Source organism: Papio anubis, chromosome 5, assembly GCF_008728515.1.
Source record: "Papio anubis isolate 15944 chromosome 5, Panubis1.0, whole genome shotgun sequence".
Taxonomy (NCBI): domain Eukaryota; kingdom Metazoa; phylum Chordata; class Mammalia; order Primates; family Cercopithecidae; genus Papio; species Papio anubis.
In genome coordinates this window covers 134,298,021-134,318,496 of record NC_044980.1, presented here as the reverse complement: position 1 = coordinate 134,318,496, position 20,476 = coordinate 134,298,021, and the positions used below count along the sequence as shown (strand labels likewise).

At 49.7% G+C, this 20,476-nt stretch overlaps 1 protein-coding gene across 10 annotated transcripts in view; it reads left to right on the top strand.

Annotated features, from left to right (window-relative positions):
- The window catches only part of ARAP3 (ArfGAP with RhoGAP domain, ankyrin repeat and PH domain 3), a 28,437-nt gene extending 10,084 nt beyond the window's left edge, over window positions 1-18,353 (top strand). For 7 of the 10 annotated variants that reach the window (XM_021939814.2, XM_003900266.4, XM_009209270.3 and 4 more), the window contains 21 exons: window positions 162-297; window positions 934-1,050; window positions 1,498-1,645; window positions 1,755-1,857; window positions 4,807-5,026; window positions 6,382-6,445; window positions 6,674-6,837; window positions 9,922-10,134; window positions 10,388-10,493; window positions 11,900-12,047; window positions 12,327-12,395; window positions 13,156-13,230; window positions 13,330-13,444; window positions 14,946-15,074; window positions 15,155-15,288; window positions 15,516-15,598; window positions 15,696-15,731; window positions 15,860-15,923; window positions 16,034-16,171; window positions 16,392-16,430; window positions 17,328-18,353. In XM_021939814.2, coding sequence (XP_021795506.2) covers window positions 162-297; window positions 934-1,050; window positions 1,498-1,645; window positions 1,755-1,857; window positions 4,807-5,026; window positions 6,382-6,445; window positions 6,674-6,837; window positions 9,922-10,134; window positions 10,388-10,493; window positions 11,900-12,047; window positions 12,327-12,395; window positions 13,156-13,230; window positions 13,330-13,444; window positions 14,946-15,074; window positions 15,155-15,288; window positions 15,516-15,598; window positions 15,696-15,731; window positions 15,860-15,923; window positions 16,034-16,171; window positions 16,392-16,430; window positions 17,328-17,813 — 2,787 coding nt within the window. In that variant the 3' untranslated portion in view covers window positions 17,814-18,353. The remainder of the gene's footprint in view (window positions 1-161; window positions 298-933; window positions 1,051-1,497; window positions 1,646-1,754; window positions 1,858-4,806; window positions 5,027-6,381; window positions 6,446-6,673; window positions 6,838-9,921; window positions 10,135-10,387; window positions 10,494-11,899; window positions 12,048-12,326; window positions 12,396-13,155; window positions 13,231-13,329; window positions 13,445-14,945; window positions 15,075-15,154; window positions 15,289-15,515; window positions 15,599-15,695; window positions 15,732-15,859; window positions 15,924-16,033; window positions 16,172-16,391; window positions 16,431-17,327) is intronic. The other 3 variants (XM_031666500.1, XM_021939813.2, XM_021939812.2) reach the window with 3 other exon arrangements.
- Window positions 18,354-20,476: the final 2,123 nt, after the last annotated feature.

Genomic DNA, 20,476 nt, shown 5'->3' with positions numbered 1-20,476 from the left:
ACAGAGCAGGGCTGATCTGGGGTGGAGGAGGGGTCAGGAAACACTCTCTGGGGTTGGAATGCCTAGACTTGGGTGGTGGGGACTGTTTTGGGTGATCATACGACTGTCCCCAATGCTCTGTTTGGGATTTGGGGCTGACAGAGGCCCTTCCCTCCCTGCAGGCACTGTGTGCAGCTGTGGCAGGACCTAACCTGCTGAAGAACATGACCCAGCTCCTCTGTGTTGAGGCCTTCGAGGGCGAGGAGCCCTGGTCTCCACCAGCCCTTGATGGCAGCTGCCCTGGCCTCGTGCCCCCAGGTCATCCCCCAAGTGCCTCCTCTCTCCCCCACAGGAATTCTCAGACCCAACCTATGATTCACTTCTTCCAAGGGGCCCCAATTAGCTGATCACAGTGGCCCAGCCTGGGCAGTTTCCCAAATCCTCAGATCCTCCAGGGCCTATCTCCTGATGTCATGCGATAGCTGATGATGGTCATGGCTGGGGAGGGTCTGGGTGTTCCAGGTGCTAGTGCTGGTCCACCCCAGACAGGGCCAATCCATAGGTCAGGGCTAGTCTCCCTGGAGACAGTCTGATCTCTCAAAGAAGTGATCAGCTTAGTTACACTCATCTCCATTGGTCAGGCCAGTGGGGCTGAGACCCTTACAGGATGGCACATGCCCTGAGGTGCCCACCCAGAGCTAACAGCCTGGTTGGCTGGCTGGTGGGGAGAGGCAGTGGGCAGGGGCTGGGCCAGAGGCCTCCCCGTCTCGTTACCCCCTGCCTCTCTGTTTTGCAATCTGGGTAGTGAGGGATCCAGCTCCACTGGGCTCTACTTGGCTGTGCTGCCAGTGGAGTCAGGTCCCACTGTCTTTCTCCATTTCATCCCTTCCCCAGAGGGGGTCAGGTGATCCCATTGCACTTGGTTGACCTTACTACTTCCCCTTCCCCTTGCAGACCCCTCCCCTGGTGTGTACAATGAGGTGGTGGTGCCTGCTACTTACAGCGGCTTCCTGTACTGTGGTCCTGTCACCAACAAAGCTGGACCCTCACCCCCTCGCAGGGGCCGGGATGGTGAGGGGGAGCCAAGGGATGGGAGGATACAGGGACAGAAAGTGGATGGGTGTGAGTGTACTGCAGAGGGACAAAGAGGTGAGAGCTGGGATGGGAAAGTAGGGCCATGCCTGGGAATAGGTTGGGGTCCTGGGGATGAGAGAGAGACCATGCCAGGTGGCAGCATTGAGTGATAGTTAAGAGCATCTGTTCTGAAGTCAGACTGTCTGGGTCAAATCCCAGCTCTGCTACTTCCTACCTATGTGTCTTGGGCGAGCTACTGAAACTGACCCTCAGTTTCCCCATCTGCAAAACAGGACTGAGTATAACACCTCATAGGGTTACTGTGAAGATTTCATGGGATCATATATGGGCAAAGGGCTTGACACAGAATAAATATCTGGTAAATGGGAACTATGACAGTGGGGGCAGAGGTCTGCTACCCCTGACTATCTCCCTTCTCCTTAGCTCCCCCCCGCCTATGGTGTGTGCTGGGAGCAGCTCTGGAAATGTTTGCATCAGAAAACAGCCCTGAACCCCTCAGCCTCATACAGCCCCAGGATATTGTATGTCTGGGTGTGAGCCCCCCACCCACTGACCCAGGTGACCTTGACAGGTATTAGCCCTCCTGTGCTCACTGAGCTTCCCCTTTTCTCTTCCCAACCTCCAGCCTGACAGCCCCCTCATTGGTCCGATTCTCCTCCCTGACCTCATCTTCTTTCCAGGTTCCCCTTTTCCTTTGAGCTCATCCTCACTGGGGGGAGGATCCAGCATTTTGGCACAGATGGAGCTGACAGTCTGGAGGCCTGGACTAGTGCTGTGGGCAAGGTGAGACAGGAGAGCGCCCTCTGCAGCAACTCGTGCTTTCCTTGTCCCCACGTGCTCCCATCTTCTCTCTTATTTCTACAGCCACTTCTTCCACTAACAGCTAAGGGTGACTGAGCACATATTCTGTGCCAGGCCCTGTGTTAAGCACTGCCCTCTCGATATCTCATTTAATTTTCACAACCACCCTCAGAGGTAAGGTTTTACATATAAGGAAACTAAGTTTTAGAGTTTACGAATTCACTTGGTCAAGGTCACGGAGCTAGGAGGCAGCAGAGCACAGGACTAAAATTCAGGCCTCTGTCTGCAAAGCTCATGGCCCAAACCTCGCTGTGCCAATGCCTCCTCCCACGAAGAAGCTGGCTCTGATTCCCACTACCTACCCTCTGCTCCAGTTTTCCAGCAAGCCCAGAGGCAAAGCTACCTTCATATTTCCCAGCTTGTCCATTCTTAGATAAGCCAGTATCTCCCTCCTGTATGCCATTGCCAGAACTGAAAGTTCAGGCCCTGGAGTCAGACATCCTGGGATTGGAGTCTCACAACTCTTAGCCTTGTGAGCTTTTCCACATCTGTAGAGTGGGCGTAAAAGACGCACCCCCTAGGGTTGAGGATTAAATGACATGTGAGGCCCACACACAGCAAGCCCTCAGTATGTGGGCGTTGAAATAATAATGATGGTAGTGATGATGACAATGATGACGACAATCTCTCCCATCCTAAGACAGTTTTTCCCTAAGATCTGTTCCATCTTCAACTTTTCACCCTGGTGCCTTCCTTTCCCTCCTGACAATGCGTCAGAAAGTCGTGTGCAGCCTGCAGTTCCCCTTTGACCCCTTGCAGCTGCCCTCCTCTGCCCATGCCCTTCTGAACTGCTACCCAGCAGGTCACCAGTGCCTTCTCATTTCCAAGGGCTAAGGCTGCCTCCCAGCCTCACCAGGTCATCTCTGCAGCATCTGGCACTCCTGTATGGGAAATGCTCCACTGCTCTGGCTTTTGACCACCTTCTCCCAGGCCGCCTACAACTCCTCACACTAACACATTGTCTCTATATCTTTTCAAGGCTCTGTCGTGGCCCTCCCAACCAGGTTTAAGTCTCCTCTCATTATTATCTACATTTCCAAAAAGCTATCCTTTAAGGCAGTGCTACCCGGAGGGTGCTGTGAAGACTGTCACACCACACTAGCCCCTGGACTATGTGTTATGGTCCATGACAGGATAAGCACAGAACTTGAGAGTAAGCATTTAGAATATTTTATAGCAATTTGACAGTAATTTTATGTGTTGAATCTAATTATTTTTAAAAAAGGGCTTGGGCCAGGCGTGGTGGCTCACACTTGCAAATCCCAGCACTTTGGGAGGCTGAGGCGGGAGGATTGCTTGAGCCCAGGAGTTTGAGAGGAGCCTGGGACCCCGTCTCTACAAAAAATAAAAGAATTAGCTAAGCATGATGGTGCTCACCTGTAGTCCCAGCTACTGGGGAGGCTGAGTTGGGAGGATTGCTTGAGCCCTGGAAGTTGAGCCTACAGTGAGCTGTGATCATGCCACTGCCCTTCAGCCTAGGTAAGTGAGGCCCGTCTAAAAAAAAAAAGCGGGTCGGGTTGTATTCTTCGTTTTTTCATCCAGATTTTCTAGCAATTCACTTGTATTATTATTATTATTATTATTTTCTTTTTGAGATGGAGTTTCGCTCTTGTCTCCCAGGCTGGAGTGCAGTGACGAGATCTCGGCTCACTGCAACCTCCGCCTCCCGGGTTCAAGCAATTCTCATGCCTCAGCCTCCTGAGTAGCTGGGACTATAGGTGCACATGACCATGGCCAGCTAATTTTTGTATTTTTGGTAGAGATGGGGTTTCACCGTGTTGGTCAGGCTGGTCTCGAACTCCTGACCTCAGGTGATCCGCCTGCCTCGGCCTCCAAAAGTGCTGGGATTACAGGCTTGAGCCACCGTGCCTGGCCATTTTTATTATTTTTAATGAAAATACAGTATTGGCCGGGCGTGGTGGCTCATGCCTGTAATATCAACACTTTGGGAGGCTGAGGCAGGCAGATCACCTGAGGTCAGGAGTTTGAACCCGGGAGGTGGAGGTTGCAGTGAGCCGAGATCATGCCACTCCACCCTGGGAGAGAGGAGCGAAACTCCATTTCAATGAAAAAAAAAAGAAAAAAAAAAAAAAAGAAAGTACGGTATTGGTTAGTGATAGCTTGGGACTTTAAGAAAGAAAAAGGAAAAAAAGCTCTGATCCTTTACTGCAATTTACCGCAGGTAGTTTGAGAAGCACTGCTTTGCAGTCAATCTCAAACATCCTTTCCTCTATGAAGCTTCTCCCCAGCCCCCTAGGGTGGTGGGATTTCCCAGGGCATCATGAGTCTTCAGGTGTAGCATTTTTGGCTATAAAGAATGAGTATGCCTTTTTGGCTTGGGCAGTGCCTCGTGTCTGTAATCCCAGCACTTTGGGAGGCCAAGGTGGGCGTTTGAGACCAGCCTGAGCAACATGGCAAAACCCTATCTTTACAAAAAAAGTAAAATAGCCAGGTGTGATGGCATGCTCCTGTAGTCCCAGCTACTCAGGAGGTTGAGGTGGGAAGATCACCTGAGTTGGGGGAGGTTGAGGCTGCAGTGAGCCATGATCACAGCACTGCACAAGAATGAGTATTCTTTCTTACACCCACACCTCAATTAAGGGCTCAAGGCTGCCACACAGTGGTCTTCTTTATGTTGGGGAGAGCAAACTGAATTGAATTGAATTTCTTTCCTGTCTTTCTCCATCCATCTCATGTCTCCTCCTTGGCTGTCTCCTTTGTTCTCTCCAATCCCTTTCCATTTCTGTTTTTCTTCTGCTTTCTCTTTGTGTTTTTCTCTGCTTTTCCCTACCCCGGTCACTCTCATTTCTCTCCCCTGTTCCTTGTCTCTTCCCCCATCCCCCTTTCTCCTGTCCTCCCCTGCCTCTACAGTGGTTCTCCCCGCTGAGCTGCCACCAGCTGCTGGGTCCTGGGTTGCTGCGGCTGGGCCGCCTATGGCTGCGGTCCCCCTCCCATACAGCCCCGGCCCCTGGTGTCTGGCTGTCAGGGTTCGGCCTCCTTCGTGGTGACCACCTCTTCCTGTGCTCAGCGCCGGGCCCCGGCCCCCCAGCCCCTGAGGACATGGTGCATCTGCGGAGGCTACAGGAGATCAGTAAGCGGGGAGGTTTGGGGGGACAGGGATGAAGGGTGGCCATGGGGGTGCATAAGAGCAGACCTTTATTATTTGGGGTTTCTTACGGGAAACAGCAGAACATGGTGGCTTCAGGTACAAGCTCTGAAGGGAAACTGCCCAGCTTTTTTTTTTTTTTTTGAGACTGAGTTTCACTCTTGTTGCCCAGGCTGGAGTGCAATGGCACGATCTCAGCTCACAGCAACCTCCACTTCCTCAGCTCAAGCGATTCTCCTGCCTCAGCCTCCCAAGTAGCTAGGATTACAGGCATGCACCACCATGCCTGGCTAATTTTGTATTTTTTTAGTAGAGACAGGGTTTCTCCATGTTTGTCAGGCTGGTCTCGAACTCCTGACCTCAGGTGATCCACCCGCCTCGGCCTCCCAAAGTGCTGGGATTACAGGCATGAGCCACCACGCCCGGCAACTGCCCAGCTTTACACCCCACCTTCATCACTTCCTAGCTGTATATCCCTGGACAAGTTATTTAACCTCTCTGTGCCTTAGTTTCCTCATCTTTAAAATGGGTACCATAATAACATCTTCCTCAGAGGGTTGTAGTGAGGTTCAGATAGGGTAATGCATCTAAAACATGTATCACAGAGCCTGACAAGCATTTTTTAAGTGCTCAATAAATATTATTATTATTATTATTATTATTATTATTATTATTTTTGGAGACAGAGTCACGCCCTATCCCCCAGGCTGGAGTGCAAGGGCATGATCTCAACTCCTCAACTCACTGTAACCTCCACCTCCCAGGTTCAAGTGATTCTCATGTCTCAGCCTCCCAAGTAGCTGGGATTACAGGCACCTGCCACCACGCCCAGCTAATTTTTGTATTTTTAGTAGAGAAGGGGTTTCACCATGTTGGCCAGGCTGGTCTCGCACTCCTGACCTCAAGTGATCTACCCACCTTGGCCTCCCAAAGTGCTGGGATTACAGGAGTGAGCCACCACGCCCAGCCTATAAATGTTATTATTTGGAGTCACTTGCTGGTTGGGTCCTGGGAGAGGGGACTGGGTACCCTCGCTGCTTTCCTTTCTCCTAAAAGAGGAACAATGTAAGATAATATTTTAGGACTTTGGAAACAAGAGACCTGGGTTTGTGCTTAGTCTTGTCATTTTATAGCAAGTGATCTGGGGCAAGTTACTTAAACTTTCTAAGCTTAATGTGTCACCTATAAACTGGGAATAATAGTACATAACTCATAGGATTCAACTGAACATTTTTTGTAATGCTCCTAGCCTGGCATCTATGCAAGTTAAGCATTTAATAAATAATAGTCTCTGTAATGAAGATGATAATCATGAAAATGTCCACTGATTCTCCTCCCAGGTGTGGTTTCTGCAGCTGACACCCCAGACAAGAAAGAGTATTTGGTCCTGGTGGAGACAGGAAGGTAAATTGCCCTTGCCCTTGACCTGGGGCTCCCCTTCCTGGAGCCAAGCCCACACTCTGCAACCTGTCCTGCTGGGCTATTGCCCACTTCCTCAAAGTTTCTTCCCTTGCTCCAGGATGATTTGGGTTGGGTGTTGCTGCCCTCTGCTGGTGGCTCTGGGAAGTCTGATCCCCATGCATCTGGGCCTGTCAGAGGAGCTGGCTCTGATTCAGGCCTCTCCGGTCTCAGGACCCTGTATCTGCAAGGAGAGGGCCGACTGGACTTCACGGCATGGAACACAGCCATTGGGGGTGCGGCTGGTGGGGGCGGCACAGGGCTGCAGGAGCAGCAGATGAGCCGGGGTGACATCCCCATCATCGTGGATGCCTGCATCAGTTTCGTTACCCAGCATGGTGAGTAGGCACTGGCTGATGCTGAGCCAGTGGGGGTGGGGAGTGGGGGGATGAGGGGGTGGATAACGTGAGCACGGCCAGGGTGGAACATGAGCACAGCCTGGAAGAGCTTTGCCTCTAGAAACTGCAACTGGACCCCAGCTGGTCATATGACTCTTGGCAGGCTGCTTTGCTTTTCTGAACCTCAATTCCATCATCTGTAAAATGGGGCCAACGGTCGTCATTTTCCAGGATAATTGTGACAGTGAGACAATGCTTGTCAAGCCTTGAGTGCAGGGCCTGGCATGTAATAAGTGTTCAGAAGTTTCGTCAGAGTGTGGAGTAGGGGAGGAGCACTGAAAATGTGACTGAGGACACAGAGCCATGGCAAACAGTGAGCAGCTGTGGGGTGAGAGCTGAGCTGTGCGGCACATTCCCAGAAGTTTTAAGCAGAATTATTCTGTGTGAGAGGTTTTCCAGGCTTAAATGGTCAGCTGTGCAAATGGCCCCTATAATTCTTTGTGAGTTTTTGTTTGTTTGTTTTTTTGAGATGAAGTCTTGCTCTGTCGCCCAAGCTGGAGTGCAGTGGCATGATCTGGGCTCACTGCAACGTCTGCCTTTTGGGTTCAAGCAATTCTCCTGCCTCAGCCTCTCAAGTAGTTGGGATTACAGGCGTGCCCCACCACACCTGATAATTTTTATGTTTTTAGTAGAGATGGGTTTCACCATGTTGGCCAGGCTGGTCTCAAACTCCTGACCTCAGGTGATCCACCCACTTCGGCCTCCCAAAGTGCTGGAATTACAGGCGTGAGCCACCGCACCTGGCCCTTTGTTTTTTATCCAGTCTAAATAAGGACCAAAAAGAATCTTTTTCTCCTGTGAACCCTCTTTAGAAGGCTGGACTCTTAAGAAGGAAAATTCACAGAAAACTAAGGTGGGCAGTACAGTCATCACTCAATATCCGCAGAGGATTGGTTCCAGGACCCCCGTGGATACCAAAATCCATGGATGCTCCCTCACATAAAATGGCATAGTATTTATTTGCATATAACCTAGGCACATCTTCCTGTATACTTTAAATCATCCCTAGATCATTTATAATACCTAATACAATGCAAGTGCTGTGGAAATAGTTGTTATGCTGTATTGTTTTTATTTGTATTTTGTTGTTGTTATATTGTTATCTCAGGGTTTTTGCCAAATATTTTTGATGTTGGTTGAATCTGCAGTTGTGGAGCCCATGGATACAGAGGGCTGACTGTAAGGAAAAAAACAGCACCTCCACAAACCTACAAAAAATTGTTACTAGTCATGGGAAATGGATAGTCAGTGGCTAATAACATTTTCCATGCCTTGGCAGTGGCCTTGTTCAGTGACCTCCCCCACTCGCTACATCCTTATCCTCTTCTCAACCTCTCTCGTGTTCAAAGGAGGAAATAAATCAGAGGCTCAGTGAGAAAGCCCTGAAGAAAGAATATGGGGCTGGACATGGTGGTTCAAGCCTGTAATCCCAGCACTTTGGGAAGCCGAGGCAGGTGGATCACCTGAGGTCAGGAGTTCGAGACCAGCCAGGCCAACATGGTGAAACCCCGTTTCTATTAAAATACAAAAATTAGCTGGCCATGGTGGCAGATGCCTGTAATCCCAGCTACCCGGGAGGCTGAGGCAGGAGAATCGCTGTGAGCTGAGGTTGCAGTGAGCTGAGATGGCACCACTTTACTCCACCCTGGGCAAAAGAGCAAAACTCCATCTCAAAAAAAAAAAAGAAAGAATCTGGGTGTTCATCCCCTTGCCTCCAAGGTTCCTGTACCACCACTGTTTAGTCAGCATACATTGGTTGAGCTGCTACCATGTGTCAGACAGTGGGGATATGGCAGTAAGCAGGGAGGGTCCTAGGAAGCTTATTTATTACCCATCTCTTGAGTAATAAATAAGAAAACAAATATAGTCTGTTCTTGTTATTTGTGGTAGTTATGTTCTAAGCCACTGTAAACATTTTTTTTTTTTTTTTTTTGAGACAGAGTCTCGCTCTGTCGCCCAGGCTGGAGTGCAGTGGCCGGATCTCAGCTCACTGCAAGCTCCACCTCCTGGGTTTACGCCATTCTCCTGCCTCAGCCTCCCGAGTAGCTGGGACTATAGGTGCCCGCCACCTCGCCCGGCTAGTTTTTTGTATTTTTTAGTAGAGACGGGGTTTCACCGTGTTAGCCGGGATGGTCTCGATCTCCTGACCTCGTGATCCACCCGCCTCGGCCTCCCAAAGTGCTGGGATTACAGGCTTGAGCCACCGCGCCCGGCCCCAAACATTTAATTAGTGAATACTAAATCACTGCCCCAGGGGAAATACAGGGTTAACTTCCTGCTAGCCTGTGGTTACAATAACATTTTAGTCAACTGATCAATATGTATCCTTGTTGTATGTGTTTTTCTGTGTAAAGAGACCTTATTTTATATATATTGTTTGATTTGTTAACACTGAACCCAAGGCCAACAGCACTGTAACTCATGCCTGAAGGAAGCTAATCTAACACATGTATTTTCTCTGTAAGGCATGTCACAGCTTTCTCACACATAGAAACACTAGACAGCATTTCAGCACTATACTTGGGCCATTTTAAACAGTGAAATCACCAACAGAAAGCACAAAAATATGGCTCTAAATATACCATTAAAAGGATACACTTGTTTAGAGTAAGAACATGCACATTGGGGAGGGGACTTAAATTATTCTTCACTCTGTTCATAAATGATGATGAAAATGCCAAAAGTATTGATTTTGGGGTTACAAATAAATTTTAGCAAGTAGGAGAATGTGCAGATATGGAATCCACAGATAATGAGGATGGACTATAAAGTGATTTCAGAGAGTGCTATTTAAAAATAAAAGTGGTGAGGAAATACAGTGTCATGGGGGTTGTTACATGTGACAGTGAGGTCAGAGAAGGACTTTCTGAGACCTGAGAATGAAGACCATGGAGGCATAGAGCTCCTCCTCTCTGAATCCATGCCCCCATCAGCCACATACCACATAGGGAGGCCACGGATGGGCCATGATGGGTGGTGGTAGCCTTTGCACCATGGTGAGCAGAGATGGCTGGCTCTCCTTAGGGCTCCGGCTGGAAGGTGTATACCGGAAAGGTGGCGCTCGTGCCCGCAGCCTGAAACTCCTGGCTGAGTTCCGTCGGGATGCCCGGTCGGTGAAGCTCCGACCAGGGGAGCATTTTGTGGAGGATGTCACTGACACACTCAAACGCTTCTTTCGTGAGCTCGATGACCCTGTGACCTCTGCACGGTTGCTGCCTCGCTGGAGGGAGGCTGCTGGTACTCCTAAGATCCCTGAGAACCAAGGCCCAACCAGGATTTCTGCCTTCCCCCACCAGAATCCATGGTTTGGCAGCCCTCCTCCCCATCACTTCCCACCCTGGGGGATCATCCAGAGACTTGGCTCAGGGGGAGGTGGGAAGGGGGCAGAGACACATCCATCCTGCGTTTGTGTCTAAAAATCCCTCCCTCCATACCAGCTGCCACTCTTTCTTCCTGGGTCCTCCCCAACCCTCCTCCATTCCATCCCCAGAGCTGCCCCAGAAGAATCAGCGCCTGCAGAAATATAAAGATGTGATTGGCTGCCTGCCGCGGGTCAACCGCCGCACACTGGCCACCCTCATTGGGCATCTCTATCGGTCAGTATAGCCAGACCCTCTGCAGGACCCTTCCTCACCTCAGTCTGACCCACTTTCATTCATTTATTCATTCATTCATTCATTCATTCATTCATTCCACAAACAGTTGTTAAGTGAAGGTATCATAGCATCAAGGTTCAGAGAATGGATTTGGGGGATCAGGCAGACCTAGGCTTTAATCTGGTGCCATCATTGTAGCTGTGTGACTTTGGGTAAATTACTTGTACCTCAATTTCTTCATTTCTAAAAGGAAGTAATGGATGATGTAATGAATCATATCCATCTCATAGGTTATGAGAGAGTTAAATGAAGGCTGGGCGCATGGTGTCTCACGCCTGTAATCGCAATACTTTGGGAAACTGAGGTGGGCGGATCACCTGAGGCCAGGAGTTCAAGACCAGCCTGGCCAACATAGTGAAACCCAGCCTCTACTAAAAATACAAAAATTAGCCCTGCGTGGTGGTGCATACCTGTAATCCCAGCTACTCAGGAAGCTGAGGCACGAGAATCACTTGAGCCCGGGAGGTGGAGGTTGCAGTGAGCCAAGATTGTACCACTTCACTCCAGCCTGGGTGACAGAGACCCTGTCTCCAAAAAAAAAAAAAAAAGAGAGAGCCAAAATTCATTAAATTCTTAGTACAGTACATGCCAGTACATCTGGCATGTCATAAGCCTTCAGAAATGGTTAGCAATCAATATTATTTTGTTTTATTATGTGATGTCAGGGAAAGCATTAGATATAAGAAACACAAAAATGAATAAGATGCACATCTACCTTTACCAATCTGTTAGGAAGACAGGTCTTTGAGCAATTCTGGGGAGAAACCCTTTCTGTATTGCACTGATTACACTATATTACAGGGGCCAGGTGTGGTGGCTCACACCTGTAACCCCAACACGTTGGGAGGCCAAGGCAGGAGGATCATTTGAGCCCAGGAGTTGGAGACCAGCCTGGGTAACATAGCGAGACACCCCATCTCTACAAAAGATAAAAATAAATAAATAATAAAAACATACTATATTATAGGGATTGGTCAACTACAGGTCCATGGGGCCAAATCCTGCTTATTGCCTATGTTTATAAATAAAGTTTTGTACATAAAGTGTAAAGCCACACCCTTCATGTATACATTTCCTATAGCTCCTTTCATGCTGCAGCAACACAGTTGAGGAGTTACAACAGAGACTGTCTGGCCTGCAAGCCTAAAATGTCTACCATCTGTCCCTTTACATAAAAAGCTTGCTGATTCTTGCCTTATCTGTCTCCCCTAGACTGGGAGCTCCTTGATGCCAATATTGTCTTACTACTGTATCCCAAGCACTTAGCCCAGGCATACAATAGGGATTCAATAAGTGTTTGCTGAATGAATGGCTACATTGATGAAGACCCTGGCACCCCTCTGCAGGGTGCAGAAATGTGCGGCTCTAAACCAGATGTGCACGCGGAACCTGGCTCTGCTGTTTGCGCCCAGCGTGTTCCAGACGGATGGGCGGGGGGAACATGAGGTTCGGGTGCTGCAGGAGCTCATTGACGGCTACATCTCTGTCTTTGATGTAAGACTTTCCTGACCTCTAACTCACAATCCCTTTCCCCTACCCTCACAGGACCCAGAGACTCTGGATCCTGCTCACCCCAACAAGCCCCCAGCCCAGGCCTCTGGTGGCCCACTACACCAGGAACCACCTCCCACAACCTCACTTCCAACATCCTCACACCCTTGGTTCTTAGCTCTTCTGGCCTCCAACCCTTTTAAATAGGTCCTCCTTGGCCTTGAGATCTTCCCTGCAGATCCTCTTCCAGCACCTCAACACTCTCTTTTGGCTCTTTCACAGATCGATTCTGACCAGGTAGCTCAGATTGACTTGGAGGTCAGTCTTATCACCACCTGGAAGGATGTGCAGGTAACTCGTCCTGACCTTAGTCTCCTGAATGCGGCAGGAGGAGACATCAGGACAGGAAGCTGACTTTCTGCCCAGCTGAGGAAGTTTCCTTTCCAGCCTGTCCTTCGGGACACTAGCACTCAGCTCTCTGGGAGACAGGGGAAATCCAATGAGAGAAGTGCTTTGGGGAGTGGGGTTTGGTTAGGGTTTGCTCCATTTGTTCCACCATGAGGATTCTTCCTGGTGATAATCTTGGCACTGGATAGTTTGTTTTGGTTTTCTGTGGGAGCATCAAGTGAGACCTTACTACTAAGTGTAAGAGATCCAAGGAGGAGTTAGTAAAATCAGACAAAGCAGTGAGAATAAGAATAAATATAATAGCAAACATAACTGAGGACTTATTATATTCCAAGCACCTCTAATCTCATGTTAGTATCATACAACTCCATGAAGTAGATAGTCTCATTTTTTTCAAATAAAGAAACTGAGGCTTAGAGGGTCATTTATTCAAGGTCACCCTGTAGCGAGTGGAAGAGACCAGGCAGTCTGACTCCACATCTGTCCTCCCAACCACTCTGATGCCTTGGGGAGCACATATGCAGCCTAAAGATGCAGTTTTGCCACTTCCAGAGTTCTCCCTTTTAAGAGCCTGAGTGACATTGGGGTTGGAAGGAGATCTTTGTTGGAAGAATCGCTTATGAGGCAACACGAGGAACCCTCTGACTTTGATTTCTTTTGCATCCTTTTTTGGTCCTTCTGACTTTTTTACCCCTCCCCTCAGCTGTCTCAGGCTGGAGACCTCATCATGGAAGTTTATATAGAACAGCAGCTCCCAGACAACTGTGTCACCCTGAAGGTTGGTCCCGAGGGGATTGGAGGGGAAGTAAGAGGATAGTGAGGTTCCAGGGGCAATGGCCTGACCAGCATGGGTTCTCTGCTCTTGCCCTGACCCCAGGTGTCCCCAACCCTGACTGCTGAGGAGCTGACTAACCAGGTACTGGAGATGCGGGGGACAGCAGCTGGGATGGACTTGTGGGTGACTTTTGAGATTCGCGAGCATGGGGAGTTGGGTGAGTATGACCATGCCTGTGTGTTCATGCATGTGTATATGCCTGTGTGTGGTTGTGTGGTCAAGGTCATCAGTGACTTCATGTTACCAAATACAGCGGACTCATCCACTCATCCATGCGAGGGGACATTCAACACAGTTGACTCACTCCCTCTTTCTCAGTATTCTTCCATCTTGGCCTTAGTGACCCCCACAAGCTTGTAGTTTACCTTCTACCTTAAAGGGAGCTTCTCTTCCTCTTTTGCCCAGATTCCAAATGTTGGAGAGACCCCCAGCTCAATCCTGGGCCCTTTTCTCTCATCTATCTACATTTCTCCTTGGATGAACTAACCTATTCTCATGGTTTTAAATGCCATTAATAACCCGACGTCCAAATTTATATCTCTGGCCCACATCTCTCCTCTCAGCTCCAGACTCACATATCCAAATGCCGACTCGACACCGCCACTTCTGACAAGCAACTCAAATGTAAAACATCTAAGACCAATTTAGATGGTTTCTAGTCCCCTTTCCTAAAAAAAAAGTCTAGGCCATTCTCCAGTTTTTCCCAACTCAGTAAATGGTACCACAATTCACCTGGTGATTAAGGCCAGAAACCTGGGAGTCCTCTGGGACTCCTCCTTTTGTGTCATTTTCATACCCAACTCACCAACTAGTCTTGTCGATTCCATTAGAATCAATCATTTCTCTCCATCTCCACTGCTACCACCATCCTAGCTGAAGTCACCATTATCTTTTTGTCAACAGTAACCACTAAAATGCGTGGCCCCAGAAAGGGGATAGCTGGACAATGTTCCATGCTTGCCTCCCTACAGTCAATTTTCCACGCAGCAGCAAAGTGAACATTTCAAGCATAAATCAGCTCATATCCTTCCTATGGTTAAAACCCTTCAGTGGCTTCCCATTGAACTTAAAGTATCATTCCAGTCCCTTACCACGGCCCACATGGCCCTGAATGTCTGGCCCCTGCGTCCTCCATGCCTCATCTCACATCACCTGTTCTCGTATCTATCCTCTTCGTTGTAGCTACATTGGCTGTTTACTTCCCCAAATACATCTTTCCTGATTGACAGCCTTTGTTCTTGCATTTTGTCATGCTTGAAATCTATCACCCAATCGTAGGATGGCTTGCTCTTCCTAATCCTTCAGATCTCTGAGTCTCATCTTCAAGTGCCACTTTTGAAAGGTCTTGCCTGACTACCCTATTTCAGTTGCTGTGCTGTTGCTCGCTCAGCTTATTGTTTCTTGCAAAGCAATTATTTGTCTGCAATTATTTTGTGTCTGTACCCTCACTAGACTGTGTGCTTTGTGAAGGGAGGCCATGTGTATCATGCTCACCACTGTATCCCAGGGCCAGCACAGTACCTGGCATAGAGACAGTGAAAAATAAATGTCTGTGGTTGGATAATTGAATGGATGAATGAATGACTGGTGAGAGCTGGACTGGTGAGGGCTTAGTATGAATATTCTGATTGATATATACCCTCACCTTACCCCTTAAGAGCGGCCACTGCATCCCAAGGAAAAGGTCTTAGAGCAGGCCTTACAATGGTGCCAGCTCCCAGAGCCCTGCTCAGCCTCCCTGCTCTTGAAAAAAGTCCCCCTGGCCCAAGCCGGCTGCCTCTTCACAGGTGAGCCGCCTTCCTCTCCCCAGCACCCCCCAGGTCTCTCCCCTAGCACCCTCGACCCATGATTGCCCATATGTGCCCAGGTATCCGACGTGAGAGCCCACGGGTGGGGCTGTTGCGGTGTCGTGAGGAGCCACCGCGCTTGCTGGGAAGCCGCTTCCAGGAGAGGTTCTTTCTGCTGCGTGGCCGCTGCCTGCTGCTACTCAAGGAGAAGAAAGTGAGGCCCTGGGGCCAGAGGCATGGGATGCTGGGTGGCCATGGAGAGGAGCCATGACTGCACCCACCCTCTGACTCCACAGCCCATACTCTCATCAATCTCATTGCTTTTCTGCCCCCTACTTCTGAGACCCTGTGACCACAGACCCCATTGCTTCCATGACATCTTGACCTCATTAACCATGATTTCTCATCTCCCGATCTCACTGACTCTGTTTCTGTTCTCAGAGCTCTAAACCAGAACGGGAGTGGCCTTTGGAAGGTGCCAAAGTCTTCCTGGGAATCCGCAAGAAGTTAAAGCCCCCAACACCGTGAGTTTTCTTCCCCAGCCCACACTTCCACGACCTTCCTGCCTTCACCCCCCTGCCCTTTCTGACTGCCCCATCACTATTCGTCTTTGTCTCCCAGGTGGGGCTTCACATTGATACTGGAGAAGATGCACCTGTGAGTACCTCCTGCCCTGGCTTCTCTGGCCCAGCTCTGCACTCTGTCTTTTCTCCTCCCTCTTTCTATGCTCCATTCCTATAGCTGTGACCCTCTCTCTCCCTCTGATTCCACTCTGATCACCCCAGCTACTTGTCCTGCACTGACGAGGATGAGATGTGGGATTGGACCACCAGCATCCTTAAAGCCCAGGTGAGGGGAAGGAAAAGGCTGAGGGCTGGGTCTGTGGTCCCCCTGGGGCCCAGCTATCCTCCTCAGTGCCTTTCATGTCCACTGGTGCCAACCCCTCACGCTCCCACCAGCACGATGACCAGCAGCCAGTGGTCTTACGACGCCGTTCCTCCTCCGACCTTGCCCGTCAGAAGTTTGGCACTATGCCTCTGCTGCCTATCCGTGGGGATGACAGTGGAGCCACCCTCCTCTCTGCCAATCAGACCCTGGTAAGGCACCCCAGTCTGCCCCAACCCCTGATTCCTGCTGTAACCCTTGTCACGTTGCAGTAGGGAGTGGTGTGCCTGCTAGCCTGGTGCCACCCTATGCTCACTGTCCCCCTCCCTTCTGCCTTCTTCACCCCCATTCACCACTCCTGTCTCCTGTTGCTAGTCCTCACTGTGTCTTTATATCTTTCCCTCCCCTTGTCCCCACCCCACCTGTGTCCAGCGGCAACTACACAACCGGAGGACCCTGTCCATGTTCTTTGTGAGTATTGTGCCTGCTCCAGCAGTATGCCTGTCAACCCTGTGTTCCTCTGTGCTGCCTGAGCCCCGGATGTGCTCTGTTTTCCTCATGATGTAGGCCATCAGGGTGTGTGTAGGCCATCGGGGGGGGTGTGTGTGTGGGCCATCAGGGTGGGTATGTGTGTGTGTGTGAGAGAGAGAGGGAGAGAGGAGAGAGAGAAAGGGAGAGGGAGAGGGACAGGACAGAGAGAGAGAGGAGGCCAGAAAGAATGAGGAAAATGAGAGGTATAAGGTGCGGTAATAAAAGGAGAAAGTTTGGGCACAGTGGCTCACACCTGTAATCCCAGCACTTTGGGAGGCTGAGGTGGGTGGATCACCTGAGGTCAGGAGTTCAAGACCAGCCTAATCAACATGGTAAAATCCCGTCTCTACTAAAAATACAAAATTAGCCAGATGTGGTGGCGCATGCCTGTGATCCCAGCTACTTGGGAGGCTGAGGCAGGAGAATCACTTGAACCTGGGAGGCAGAGGTTGCAGTGAGCTGAGATCACACCACTGCACTCCAGCCTAGGCAGCAAGAGTGAAACTCTGTCTCAAAAAAAAAAAAAAAGGGGGAAAGTTGTCACAGAATCTGTGAAATAGATGGAAAGTGATGAAGTAAATGCATTTTGGAGTTAGACAGACCTGGGTTCAAACCCCAGCTCTGCCATTTACTCATTATGTGATGCTGGGCAACTTAACCCCTTTGCATTCAGTTGACTCTTTTGTAGTGTAACCCACTGCACAGGGTTGTTCTAGTATTATACATGCCAAGTATTTTACAGCATCTGGCCCAGAGGAAGAGCTCAGTAAATGTTAGTGATTAATAATCTGGTAACTTTAACTCTGTGCCCACTCCTGCCATCCCATTCCCATTCAGCCGATGAAGTCATCCCAGGGGTCTGTGGAGGAGCAAGAGGAGCTGGAGGAGCCTGTGTATGAGGAGCCGGTGTATGAAGAAGTAGGGGCCTTCCCTGAGTTGACCCAGGACACTTCTACCTCTTTCTCCACTACACGGGAGTGGACAGTGAAGCCAGAGAACCCCCTTACCAGCCAGAAGTCCTTGGATCAACCCTTTCTGTCCAAGTCAAGCACCCTGGGCCAGGAGGAGAGGCTACCTGAGCCCCCTCCGGGCCCCCTTTCAAAGAGCAGTCCCCAGGCACGGGGGTCCCTGGAGGAACAGCTGCTCCAGGAGCTCAGCAGCCTTATCCTGAGGAAAGGAGAGACCACTGCAGGCCTGGGAAGTCCTTCCCAGCCATCCAGCCCCCAATCCCCCAGTCCCACTGGCCTTCCAACACAGACACCTGGCTTCCCCACCCAACCCCCCTGCACTTCTAGTCCACCCTCCAGCCATCCCCTCACATGACCCTAGGACCAGCAGTCTGAGAGGGTAGGTACCAGAAGACCCAGAAGCTCTCATCATGGCACTGTTGCAGCTTCCTCTGGCCCGGCTGGAAAGACTCCAGAATCCAGTGTGGTGCTGTGGAAGGAGCATTGGACTGAAGGCTTCAGTGGCTGCGTGTCCCAGGACAGGTCATGGCTCCTCTCTGGGCCCAGCCCATTTATCTGTACCATGAGGTAACTGAAGTAAGGAGAGCAGTGAATGTCAAACTGTCAGAGCCATAAGCCTCACATATTTTCCCTCAACAAGGGCAGCTCCTGCTTTATGATATGTAGGGGTTCTGTGAGAGATTTTGGGTTTTAAAGGAATGGTTTTATTGCATTAAAGAAAAAAATGCTTTGGAAACCAGAGGCCTGGATGATGTTAAAGTCTATCCTGTCCCACTTCCTACATTCTGGGACTACAGTGAAGCCTGGAGTAGGGAGACTGATTGAGTTTGGGGGCTGGGACCAGGGGAGTCAAAAATAGATGAGTAATTGTCAATAAACCTTGGAACCAAAAGACTACCATTCTCATTCATTCATTCAACAAATATGTATTGTGCACCTAATTGGTCCCAGGTCTGGGGATATAGCATGAACAAAACAAACAGGGCCCCTGCTCTTATGGATCCTCCATTGTGGAGGGGAACAGAAAATAGCAAATAAACACATAAACCAGTACTTGAACAAGTGAGTTTAGTGCTGTGAAGAAACTGAACCAAAGTGATGAACTTGAAGAGTGATTGTGGAGGCCAGGCGCAGTGGCTCACACCTGTAATCCCAGCACTTTGGGAGGCTGAGGGGGATGGATTATCTGAGGTCAGGAGTTTGAGACCATCCTGGCTAAGATAGTGAAATCCTGTCTCTACTAAAAAAACAAACTTAGCTGGTTGTGGTGGCACGTGCTTGTAATCCCAGCTACTCAGGAGGCTGAAGCAGAAGAATCACTTGAATCTGGGAGGCGGAGGTTGCAGTGAGCCGAGATGGCACCATTGCACTGCAGTCTGGCAACAGAGCGAGACTCCGTCTCAAAAAAAAAAAAAAAAAAAAGTGATTGTGGAAATGGCCTTTGGACTGGGTGGATGGGAAGGCATCTGTGAAGAGTTGCAAAGGGAAAGAAGCTGTTGGAGGAGACAGGTGGAATGCTGGAAGGAAGAGATTCCGGAGAAAGAAAGCGGGCATGAAGAACGCTCTGCACTGGAAGGTACTTGGTCTACTGAGGGAACAGCAAGGAGGCTGGAGCACAGTGAGCGGACAGTGGGAGGAGAGTACAGGCTGAAGTAAGAAAGACCAGCAGGGTCTTCCATGCATAGTCTTGAAGGCCATGGATTCTATTTGGATTTTATTCTGAAGCAATTGCATTTTAAGCAAGTAAATGATGAGATCTTATTTCCCTTTAAAAAAGAAAAAAAGGTTGATCACTCTGCTGTGTGAACAGTGGGTTGGGGTGGGGGAAGTGTGGAAGTAAGGAGACCAGATATTAGACCAGAAGTCTAATAATGAGGGCTTGGACTAGGATAGTGGTCTTGGAAATTGAGGGAAGTGGATCAAGAGGTTTTTGTTTGCTTATTGTTGTCTGAAATAGAACCTGTAGGACCTACTGATGGATAGAATGTAGGAGTAGGAGAAGGCACACTGACTCTGGGTTTCTGGCTTAACTAACTGGAGGAAATTCAGTGCCATTTTAAACGTTACCGGGGGAGGATCACGTTGAAGGAGCTTTAAAATCTTTAGCCGGGTGCAGTGGCTCAAGCCTGTAATCCCAGTACTTTGGGAGGCCGAGACGGGCGGATCACGAGGTCAGGAGATCGAGACCATCCTGGCTAACACGGTGAAACCCCATCTCTACTAAAAAAATACAAAAAACTAGCCGGGCGTGGTGGCGGGCGCCTATAGTCCCAGCTACTCCGGAGGCTGAGGCAGGAGAATGGGGTAAACCCGGGAAGCGGAGCTTGCAGTGAGCTGAGATCCAGCCACTACACTCCAGCCTGGGCAACAGAGCGAGACTCCATCTCAAAAATAAATAAATAAATAAATAAAAGCTTTAAAAGTTGAGGTTCCTATTAGATACACTAGCAGAGGTGTCAGTGGGGAGTTGGAGTGTGAATCTGGAGTTTTGAACCATGTCAAGGTTACTGGGACAGGTGCCTGAGCCAAAGGAGCTTCGGTGAGGAGGATGAATGGGGGAGAGGCTCCTCAGAAAGCAGTGCTAGGGCCGGAAGATCCTAAAGATGGCAGGGGCTTCCTGCGCATCTCCCAGCTCTCGCCGACTCACTGGTATCGTTTACTTTTCAGTAGGGCCCAGACTTTTTACCTTTGGGCCTGGTTCCTTCCTGGATCCAGGCATCTTTCTCACCCTGCTCACGCTGGCTTTTCCAGTTAAGCGGGAATTAGGAAAAGGTCTGGGACCAGCCCTCTCTTCGTCAGATGCATCTTTGCTCAGGTGCCCAGTGACTCAGTTTCCCTGGTCACACATTGAATTCCTCATCATTAGCTCGGGGACTGGTGATCTACATATGCAAATGAATAATTATCAATAATTACAGGCTGAATCAGTGGATACACTACAAATAGAACTCAAGGCGTCTTGACTCAGATGCCTGGGGTTCTCCCCACCGCCCAGCGGACGCTGCGTCCGCCCCGCCG